Raw genomic sequence first — 12,129 nt, 5'->3', positions numbered from 1 at the left:
TAATAGTATCGTTCTGTCCATTTTATTAATTTTCAGACAATTTTATGCCCATTATGCCGAATGCAGTTTTCTAATTCATAACTTTGTCGTCTAGCTGCGAAAAATTCATATCCTTGCTGACATTAGGGCGGAATTCAGCTCAATTTTCGCAATTACGATGGCTCACTTAAGCCAATGAAAAGCCTTATTTTTGCAAAATTTCGCATTTTGCGATATGTAAAAATACAGGCTTTTGATTGGCTAAATTTGTCCATCGTAATTGCAAAAATTTAGCTGAATTCCGCACTAGAAAGCCATGAATTTAGAAATATAGATTTATCGTGTTCATACGATAGATTAATGAAGAAGCTAACATAAAACAGACGGATTTTACACTAAACTGATATTTTGTTTAAAAAAAAGTTCATCAAAGAAGGAAACCAAAAATAAATTTTTAATTCGATTTGGGGGCCCCTTCTGATGTGGGGCGCGGGGCAACTGCCCCGTTTGCCCTTGCCTTTGTCAGGCTCTGTCTGAAGGTGTATTTTTTATTTTTATTATAACCAGCGTTGAACAGCACTCAATTCTGAGTTCACGATTATCAACGTTTAACTCCGTAACCTTTTTATTGTGAACCCGACCCAGAAGACAAGTGAACTCCTGGAGTATTGGGACAAACTAGTGGGTGGTGTATATTTTTTTTCTCTAAAATTTAAGAGCTCGATGACGCAACTTTATGCTAAGCAGAAATACACTTTATGCTGAAACACTAGTTCTACAAGAATTATGTTTAATTAAATGAAATTTTTTCACCCTCTGACTACTATAAATATTCCTATCCCATTCAAGAAAGTATGCCATTATAACGGAGACTACTAATAACACAATTATGAAAAATTTTAAAGGAAAATTTGTTGATTTGAGACAAGAGATAATATTTTTCATTAAGAATAAGTTTTTTCTTTTGAATAAAAACCATAATTTTTCATACAAATTTTTTCTCTTTTGGAAATATTTTACCCTAAATGCAATATTTTTAAAGTTAGAGAAATTTTTTAACACATCACATTAATTAGGTTCTTAAATCCTCAGTAATATAATCTGAAAACGCAATCAAATCTGTAAAATAAACTTAATAAGTACATCTGTTGGTGTAACAATGCAATCTACATTTTGATTACTCAACAATAAATTATATTTTACTACGCGATACTGTCTTAGGACAAGCGCCTTATCTGGGCGTCAGCGGTACGTCAACGTCGCGCTGACGCCAACAAAATACTGGTTTGTTAGCTCAAGGCCTGGTTTCTTAGAACTAGCGCCTTATCTGGGCGTCAGCGGAAAGTTGACGTAGAGCTGACGCCAAAAAAATACTTTTTTGTTAGCTCAGCGTGAGCAGTCGGTCCAACGCAGACATTATCTCTCATTGCGCATGCGTTAATAACGTAAACAAATATTTATTTTGAATTTGTATTGATTTTGTTATTGTCGACCAGTGTTTTAGAGAACAAATAATGACTTTGTCCGAGAAAAAACACATTATAGCTGAGCTAAATGAAGAGTGCTATGCTTAATGAAGAAGCTATGTTTAATGTCAAAATCAAAATCTTTGCTGATTTCAATGTGCTGTTGGATGTTGTCCGCCATTGCTTCTGTGGTTAACGTCACGTTGTAATCCAACTGCAGTTGAGTTGGACGGCAATTGTAGTTCAAGATGAGCGTTCGATGACGTATACTATCAAACTCACAAATGGACCAATCAGAGGTTAACGCTGATTTCCAGCTGACGGCGTCCGAAACCAGGCCTTCAGTGAAGTATACAGTGGTGAATCATTGCAAATCTAACAGTTCGCAGATATCAATAACGTTGTGAACTATTTAAAACAATTGAAAGACAATCAGGCTACTTTGTAAAAAATTGTTGTAAGCTCATTAATAATTAATTTAATCAAAACAACTGTTAAATAACATATTTGGCGCTAATGGGTATTTTTTAAACTAACAATTTAAAAAAAAAAAATTTTTTTTTTTAAAACTTTTGACGAAGCTCAAATTTCATTTCATGTTTTTCTTTCTAAAGAAGTGTGATCAGCCACTCTTTTTCCGTATAGTATATTCCAGATATAGTATACTTTATTCCAGATATAGTATACTTTATTCCGTATAGTATACTTTATTCCAGAATTTTCAATATACAACAGCACAATACGCAGAAACATCTTCCAGTCAACAGAGAATACAAGGTGTGTTTCATCAAAATTCTCTTGAACAATTTGAAAATGTAGCTTATTGTTACAAAGCTCCAAGACCGTTATATGTAACGACACATAATTTTATACAGAGGAAGCAGATACTTCAAATGCAAAAAATTAATATTACAGAGGTAGGAATTAAGAAAATTTAGTCATTGGTCAAAAGAACCAGTTACTGAAAGATATTAATAGTCTGTACACCATTTCACTGGTCTCTATTAGATTACACGTTACTATTAGTTTTTTCTTAAAAATATAACTATGAAGTGAATTTTAAAGAAAAATTACAATACAGAGAATGTGCAATGTCACAATTATGATTAATTAGGCTATTTTGTAGTAAAAAACAAAAAAATAAAGAAGGAAGAATATAAATATCCATATTCTTTGGTAAAACCCCCCAAACCATAACAGCATAAACCAAACCAACAGATTGTTGGTGCAGGGGATCACTAATAATTATTTTATAGCAGTCCTATTAAAATTTTAGCAGTCTCCGACCACAGGATTATCACTAATTTTTGAGCCTTATAATGAAGATCGTTTCACCAGGAGAAAAAAAAACGATTTGAACTTATTTGAATTTTCGGAAAATAATTTATTTAATAACGTATCAATTTCAATTAAATTTCTTAAAATGTCTAGACACATAAATCGATAATTAAAAAGAGTAATCATCTGGATGATACATTTCAGAGAGCAATCTGTAGACATAGGATGGAGCATTTCCGCCCATATTTGAAATCATCAATGTTATTAGTTCAGGTGGAACATAATCAAATGCTGGATTTATTACTTCAACGCCATCAAACAATGCACTGTCATCAAACGGAATGAGTTCTTCAGGAGCCCTCATATGATTAAATCCTTCTTGGTCAGATGAAGTCACATATTGTGGAGTTAATTTAAACATTGGGGCAAGAACTATGAAAGGCTTCGAATGATGTCTGGCAGCAAGAGCTAAGGCATGGGTGCCACAAAGAGCTTTTAATCCACCATTCGCCATGACACTGTGCGTCCCAACTATAACTTTGTCTACTCGGGACATAAGGGCAAAAATAGCAGCATCTTGTATCAAAGTTGTTTGAATACCACTTTCTGCTAAGCTTTTGGCCAGATCATGACCGCCAAGAGAGGGAAATGCTTCTGCTACTAAAACTTCACATTTTCGCTTGACTGCTTTCTTCAAAAACTTTTCTACTGTTCTTGAATGTCCAAAGGTTAAAATAACTTCTCCAAAATGAATATGTTCTTGGGATTGTGCAGCTATGTCTTGTGAGCTTCTTTCAAACTCTTCCATTAATTCTCGGAGGTTGGCTGAAATTGATTTTTTTAAGGAATCTAAATGTTTGGTAAAATCCAGTTGTTCTTCGGCCACAAGCATTTTTTGAAGCGATTCCTGCTGCTCATATTCATCTACTTTACCCATAGCAGTAGAATATTCGTCTCGAATTATTTTCAGGATTCGTTTTACCATGTTTCCAACGACCGTGTGAGTAGCTTGGTTAGTTGACTCGTCTAATCTTTTGCCAACATTTTTAATGAGTTCCATTATGTCTTTCGCAGTTTCTAAGTGAGAATTTGTTATTATTTTCTCTAAAAGCTTGACAGTTTCACAGGCTATTTCTTTTGAAAACTTCAGTTTTTCTTCTTTTAAGTCTTTTAAGAATTTTTCGATAGCAACATCATTAGATTCTGTTGAAGTTGCTTCAGAAATTTTTTCAGATTCCACTAAAAAGACAAAAGGCTATTTATACACAAAAAAATTATAAACAAGTACATATAATTATGCTAAGTAAAATATTAAAGAACATCTTAGACAACTTTGAAACAGTAGAAAAGAAAGATAAATGCAGACAGTATAAATCTTCCTTTCATAAGCAATAATTTTATAAAAACTGTTGTGTATAATATAGTGAAGCATAGACGATTCCAACCAAATAAAAATTATGCCAAAACATTAAAGTTTCTTTATTAATGACTTTCCATACACAAAGAAAAAATAAAAAAATTTACTTATTGATAATTTTAAAACATAATTTTGAAGTTTTTAGCAGCTTAAATTGTAATAGGTCTTTCAGAGACAAAAAAAAGGATGATTATAAAAAAAAGGGAATTCAAAAATTTTTTAAGTAAACAATTGATCTACATGATTATAACAATAAAATAAACAAGGTCCAATTATTGTGCTGATAGTGAGTATAAACAAATAACAAGAAACACAGGAATTTTAGAAACAAATATGGTTAGAAAAATAGGGGTAAAAATTTGGAAAAAAAAAAGAAAATTTTATTAAATACTAAGTTCCTATGCCTTGCTTGATAATAAAATTATAGTTATTAAATGAATTTTTCCTACATTTCTAACTTAAAACACACACACAAACAAAAACAAACAATTATAATGAATGTGAATTATTTGCAATTTTTGCCTTCTCAACCTGTAGTTTAAAAAAAAAGTGTTGAAAAAGAAAAAGTGTTTCTTCATGTGTTTTAATCTGCATTTTTTAAATATATTGTATTCTAGATAAGTTAATCAAGACTAAGACAATTGCAAATTAGAAAATACTTACGTACAAATTATAAAATATATAAAAGATAATTGCAAATTTGAAATCTTACACAAAGAAAACAGTTGTATATACTGCAAACCTACTAAAAATAATTTCAATAGCTGAAAGGAAAATTTTTTATACATCAATTAAAAGGTATTTTTCACTGAAGAAAGATTAATCAGATTTTGTTTGTTTTTTAAAATAAGTTTTAATAAAGATGAACCCCTCCCATTTTTCTCTCTCTCTCTCTTTTAAGCTTACTTGCTAATTTTAATTTATACAACAGAAACTTTTTTTTTGACACTATGCTTCATTGCTTTAACTGAGGCAATTGCCTTGATTTTTTTTAAACTTATTTTTTGGCTGCTTTATCAAAAAACTTACTGAACTCTCTTTTTTTTTCACTTTTCTTTTGTAATATGTTTAAAATAAACTAAGAAAATTTAGTCACTGGTCCAAAACACCAGTAACTAATTAGTCCATACACAATTTAAAAGAAAAATAACTATACAAAAAATGTGTAGCGTCACAATTATGACAAATATGTTATTTTGTAAATCAAGACAATAGAACATTGATTGCTAGTTCCTGAAAACCAATGAAAAATATTTCATGATGGTTCCAGCCAAATTTTAATGGTTTTGGAATAATGTTCCACTGTTAGTTTGAGCTCTGGGTTAATTAGAAAGATGTTTAAATTCTGCACCAGTTACAGTTTTTGCTTTTAATATTATTTTTCTTACGTTGCTTTCTTTAAAAAAATTTATTTTTTCATTTTCTAAATTAAATAAATAAAAATAATAACAAGATATTTAACTTAAAATGCATTCCCTATTTCATTACCTCAGAAAACAAGAATCCTTGCATAAAATAATTAAATAAAGAAAAAGATTTTTTTGGTAGGTAGACTTAAGTTATAGTAGAATCTTTTAAAGAAGGAAAAGATTCCTTACTCATAAAATAAAATCTTTAAATGCATGAAAAGAAATCTCTAATTGTGGTAAGAAATTGAAAAATTTCCCTTTTCTTTATGTGAAATCCCAAAATTTAGGGAAACGTTCTAAAATACAGGTGAAATTTTCCCTCAATAAGAAAAAAATTACAGTAAGTAAAAGAAATTACATGGCATATATGTGAGTGAAAACAAGAACTTAATAGATTAAATGTTAGAAATAGAGACATAAGAAAAAATATGAACTTTTAGGAATTTAGAGCTCACTGCTAAAAGTCCTAAGAAGCTTAAATTAAGTTTTATGAGTAACACTTTTTGTTTGTATGATTTTTTTTTGAAACGTTATATAGAAAAAAAGGTGTTGAAATAAATTTAACAGAAAGGTAAACAACTATTTTCATCAAACCTTCAGAAAAGAAATTTATTATGAATATTTTTACTAATTTCTTTATGCGTAGAATTTTGAAATGATTACCAAATGAAAAAAGTTTCTCTTTTGTAATTAATGAAATTTCATGGATTCTAGTGATAAAAGAACTTAACTAAGGGAGAAAAAAAACACAAAAGAGAAGATAAATGTAAATAATTCTATTAAAGAAGTACATATTATGTAGTAATTGTTAGATTTAGTATTATAAAATGAACAAAAACTTACTTATCACAAAAAGTTCCTTTTAACACAATCAGATATCTTAAAAGTATTAGATTCCTAAAGAGAAAATCAATTTGTAACATGAAAAGTAAAAAGAGACAAATCATAATTTTTGGAGGAAAAAAAAAGCAAATAAGTAAATAATTAGTTTATAAACAGAACAAACAATGCATGACAGCAAATGTAAAAACAAGTAAATTTTTTTTGTGTGAATAGTAGGTATTTTACTAATTAAAAGAAGGAAATGTTGCCTAGATTTTAAATTGCCAGGATTGGAAATATTTTTTCTGCAATAGCACTTTATTAATTTTTTTAAAAGAAGTTAATGAAACCAGGAATATGCTAATTAATGTTATTTTATTGAATAATGATGTTATTATGATGAATTATTATGTTATTTAATTAATGTCAATTGCCAGGATCAGAAATTGGGGAAGATTATACCCTAGACTAGGGATGGCGAACCAATGGCACACGTGCCATTTATGGCAAGCGACGCAATATTTTGGGCACGCTACCGATCGCTAAGTTTACTATTAGGCATATTAACAATTAAATTAAAATTCACAAAAACAAACAAACAAAAAAATAAACAATTATTAACAAAAAATTAACAGTTAATGAAAAAAAAACTTAATTACCATAAAAAACTAGCGAACAATGAATAACTAGCAAAAAAAATTAACAGTCCTGCTTAAACTAACATCTTACAGCCTAATATAAGTTATTTGTCATTTAATCTGCAACAACAGAAGTCACACTGATGTTAAGTTGAATTATGCGTGTAACTGAGACATTGCAAAATGTATATTTTTTTTCATAGTAAATGAAGAATTTTGAGTTGATAGTATTCAGTATTATTATTTTACCAATAATCAAGAAGTCAAAATTATTTGACGGCACGTTTATGACCTCATTAAACAATTTTTTTTAGAAAAAATGGTACATTGATGCATAAAGGTTCGCCACCCCTGCCCTAGACTCACTAACCAAAGTAAATTAATAAATTGAAAATAAATGATGAAACTAAAGTTAAAATTAAGCTATATTCATTGTTTACTATTACTTTAAGGATGATAATATTTTGAATTGACAATAATCAGAAACTAACAACACATATTAAGTTCTGCACTTTAAAAATGATTTAAATTAGAAATTTTCTTTTGCATATAATCGAAATTTTTTAAATGAACAATCGTATCAACAAAACTACCTTACATAGTTTACAAAAAATTGATGGATGAAAAATGTATGGATATGAGACTATAATCTAACAGAACTCTGAAAACAATTGAATTTTTGAGTTTAGTATCAAGCCAAGCTCTTCTTTAAGAGAGATTTATGGGAAACTAAAACATTATACCTAAATTACATTGCGGAGAAGAGGACAAGACAACTTTGAAATTATATGAAAAATAGACACACAAACTATTATTTCTTATTATAAATATATATTTCTCAGTAGGTGACAAAATGATGGAGATTTTCTATCTACGTTTTTACCACCTCAGCCAAGCATAAATGTGACTAGTCTATTATTGCTTTTTAAAAATGTACATACAATAAAACATGCTAAAAATATAACTGATTTTTAAAAATTGACTTTCATGCATTAAGAAATTAATTTTTTTACAATTCTTTCCTACGAATTACAATATTTATCAAAAATTTTTTTCTTGTTGCTGGAAGATGCTTTTGAAGTCAAGATTAAAATGTGAAGGCAAGACTAGATTGTGTAAATATTAATGACACAACAATTTAAGATTTGCAAAGCGTGATTTAAATAGATTGGTTTTAACATTCATTGTTGTTTTGTTGTCAAATTCAAACTTTCGTCAGAACTTTATACTAAAGTATCATTTTTTTGTAGTTTCAGTTTGTACCTAATGTTATTTCATAAATTTTTTACCAATATAAATATTATACGCATTTTTTTTTAAAAAAAAAAAAAAACTTTTTAAATTTTTTTTAACTTTTCTGAATTTAGACTCAGTCACTTGTGCTTTAGGAATGGATTAAAGTTTCTGTTTACTCTTTAATTTTTTCACAATTCTTGGGGGGGTCCATTCAATATTATTAGTCAAAATTAATATTCCAGTCTAGTTTTAAAAATCATATTACCAAAATGAGCATCATATTACCAGAGACAAACAGCATAGAGTTCCTAAATTTCAGTTAAAATCAGGGTTAAAATTTTCCGTGTTCAAATTTCAAAATTTTAGCTTAACACATTTGCTGCCACTAAAAATTATATTTCCATCATCAGAAGCCGGATTATAAAATAGGGTTTTAATGGTTTAGATGTTCCTTATATTTTACTAGGAAAACCAGAAAAATGAAGAAATATATTATTTTCCTGTTTAGAGAGCGTTTTTTCCCGACGCTCCAGCGCGTCTGATTAATATTCTCAGAAATTACTGGCATATTGCATAAAATAGCAGCTTAAAAGGAATAAAATGGAATACCATTCAAGTATATGTAATACCATTTATGAAACAATACTGAAAATATTTACAAATAATAAGCACAATATGCAGATATTGGCAGTCACGCACATAAAAGAATTCAATCAAAAATTTTTAAAACGAACCACAAAAAATAATGCTTTACTAACATGCCCAAACAACCTCTCCGTTCAACTTCCAAAGCCACACTAAACACAGAGCATATAACTTATCATAGTCGATCGATGTGCTAGCGCGTCGGCTTACCAGGAGGTGCCGCTCTGACGCGCTAGTGCGTCAGTGGCAGCAAACATGTTAAACAATCCAGAAAATACCAAACAGAAAGAAAGAGACAGAAAGACACAAATGCAAACTCTCTCTTATATCCTCATAGATTAATATTAATATATATTAATATGTTAATTTGATGTTTCAAATATACCATTTAAAAACTTCAACTGTCTTTTAAATATGTAAGTATTATTTCACGTTTTTATCGTTTCATCAAATTTTTAGCAGTTTTAACAAGATTTTGATGTTCGTCATGTCAAGAACTCAATCTAATCATTGACATGCACAAAATTTCGTCAGTACACCATCTGTGGATGAAAATAATAAAAAAAAATTAAAATTTACTAGTGCTAAAACAGTAAGAACTGAGATAAAACAAAATAATAGAAACATTCAATTCATATTTTGCAAAATATAATACAAGTAAAACCACAGATATGAATTCATCCATTACATTTAAACTTTTTTTGTATGTAATTACATTATTCACTTTCTTAAAATAGCCTTTATTTGAAATTTTTTTGTGAACTATTTATCATAATATTATCATTTGAAGTTTTAATAGAGCTTTTGAAATTCATTATACAGTAATTTTACATCATACAAATTATTTCTTATGGGCAGAATTACTGCAATGTGGAAAAAATGCTACAGCCAAAGAAAAAAAAACCTCAGTTATTTAGTCAAGATTTCCGTATCATGATCTGTGGCAGAATAATTGTCATGCCCAGGCAACTTTCGGACGGCGACCTGCAAGAAACTAAAATAAAACATTAAACATCACGGAAAGGGACCAACTCGAAAAGTATGACTCGTTGCCAGGGCATATTTGTGTATCGTGATCTTTCTTGTCAACTACAACCCCAAGGTGCCAAATAGATTTTAAACTTGCAAATTTTTAAAAAAATAACATGTAGTTTTTTGCCCTAGGGTGGTTATGAGTTATACCTCTCTAGTTGGTCCCTTTCTGTGACGTTTTTTTGAAGTTTCTTGCAGGCAGCTGCCCAGAAGTTGCCAAGACTTTGCGATTATTCTGAAAGAGATCACAATACGCAAATGCCCCCCCCCTAGTAGCCACCCCAGGGCAAATATCTATATGTTATTATTTTTTTTTTTTATAAAAATTTGCAAGTTTAAAATCTGTTTGGTACCTTGGCGATTGTAGTTGACGCGAAAGATCACTATATGGAAATATTCTGCAAACGGCAAAACCAGTTTAAAATTTCTATCATAATTTTATTTTGCTATGCAACTGTTTTTTACCAATGATTAAAGAAATAATTTATCTTACTCATAAGTGTATAAAAATTTAATGAATATGATGTTTACATAACGTTAAATCATATCAGAAATCCTAGTAAATCAATAATTACGTCTTAAAATATACACATTTATCTCTTTTTATAAGAAGTATAACCAAAACTTATTTTGTACATATACGTGATATATCAGGGGGGAAAAAATTAGAAATTAAACATTAAAAAACATAGATTTGATTTTCATGAACATTATACTATTCAAAGAGCGTGTTTGTTTTTGAAAAAAATTTTTTTTCATAATGATGTCACTTTACCTATTGGTTTCGCAATTTCAAATTATGTTTCTAAAACTTCAAAAGAGAATGATGACTACAACATGTTTGTTTACTTTGTTGATTGATAGATTGATTAGATGTAGTAAAGAAGGCAATAAGTTTCGTGAGACATGAAACTGAGTACATCTAGCTTACTCATTTCTATTACTCACTTTCTGGAAAGTGCCATCTTGTGATTATTTAAAGTAGCTACTAAAAAGGTATTGGTGCACTGCGCATGTGCAACCATAAAACATGAAATTTGTGGTAAAATATTTTGGAGGAAAAAAAAGTTGTTGTTGTTGTTGTTGTTAATTTACGTCGCACTAGAGCTGCACAATGGGCTAAGGAAAAAAAAAGAGAAAGATTTTATCTTCTTTTTTTCTTGGAAATTGATCAAAGGTGATATGGTTAATATTAAGAGTAATTATACACTTATTTTAAAAATAGAAACAAGTGATGATTTAAAGATTACTTTTTCAAAAACAAGTTAAAAGAGTAACCGAAAACAATGAGTCATAAAAGTTTGTAATAAATAACATTGCATTCCTTTTTATTCGATTGAAGTATTTCTACCTTCTAAAACTATGAAGTATTTTAATATGGTTGTAGTTAATTTACGTCGCACTAGAGTTGCACAATAGGCTATTGGCAACGGTCTGGGAAACATCCCTGAGGATGATTCGAAGACAAGCCATCACAATTTTGATCCTCTGCAGAGGGGGTGGCACCCCTGTTTCGGTAGCCCAACGACCTGCACGCGAAGTCGAGCACTTTACGGTAGAACAGTTTAACGAGGGCCAATACCGCACACCCTCGGTCCCTGCGCAGACTGATCCAAGTGGTCACCCACCCGCACACTGACAGCAGCCAGTGATGCTTGACTTCGGTGATCTGCTGAGAACCGTGTCTTAACAATCAGTCCACTGCGGGACAAAATTTTAATATTAAAAAGGGTCGCCGGAGATTTTCCACAAGCTAGTGATGGTGTGGCGTGATAACGAAAAATAATTCTTTAAACTTTCTCCTCTAAACATCCAGATTCCCTGTGGGTATTGATTTTAGTCGATGTTTGAAAATTTTAACATTTCTTTCAGCTAATCTCTTTATTGCAGGGTATCTACATGCAATGAAATTTTGGGAAATACCGTACTTAGAGCAATATGGTTTGAATTCATCACTTGTAAAAATAGTTGCATTGTCAGAAATCATTGTTTTGGGAAATCTATGAAAAGAAAAATGTCGTTTAAAAATTTAATGGCTGTACTAGAAGTAGATCCATCTTTCGTAATAAGAATTTCTGCCCATTTAGAATTAGCATTAATGCATAATAGAATATTATGTCTTTCGGAAGAGCTAGTGCATTCCACATGAATTCTTTCCCAGTTGTATTCTGGATCATCCCAAGGATGTACAGTTGCTTTTGGTAGAT

General features: G+C 30.0%; 1 protein-coding gene across 2 annotated transcripts; it reads right to left on the bottom strand.

Annotated features, from left to right (window-relative positions):
* Positions 1–2,805: 2,805 nt before the first annotated feature.
* Positions 2,806–10,850, bottom strand: eIF2Bbeta (eukaryotic translation initiation factor 2B subunit beta). Of its 2 annotated transcripts, XM_087165985.1 has the most exons (4): positions 10,698–10,848; positions 9,276–9,432; positions 6,393–6,446; positions 2,806–3,962 (listed from the first exon to the last, which is right to left on the bottom strand). In XM_087165985.1, coding segments are annotated over exons 3-4 (1,071 nt in total). In that variant the 5' UTR covers positions 6,394–6,446; positions 9,276–9,432; positions 10,698–10,848; the 3' UTR covers positions 2,806–2,892. The 2 variants fall into 2 exon arrangements, with proteins under 2 accessions (XP_087022111.1, XP_015919139.1); XM_016063653.4 differs by lacking the exon at positions 9,276–9,432 and having other exon boundaries at positions 10,698–10,850.
* Positions 10,851–12,129: the final 1,279 nt, after the last annotated feature.

This window comes from Parasteatoda tepidariorum, chromosome 6 (genome assembly GCF_982258835.1).
Source record: "Parasteatoda tepidariorum strain Cologne lab strain chromosome 6, Ptep-v5.0, whole genome shotgun sequence".
Classification (NCBI taxonomy): domain Eukaryota; kingdom Metazoa; phylum Arthropoda; class Arachnida; order Araneae; family Theridiidae; genus Parasteatoda; species Parasteatoda tepidariorum.
The sequence above is the reverse complement of the archived record's forward strand: the minus strand, read 5'-3'. Positions and strand labels throughout refer to the sequence as shown.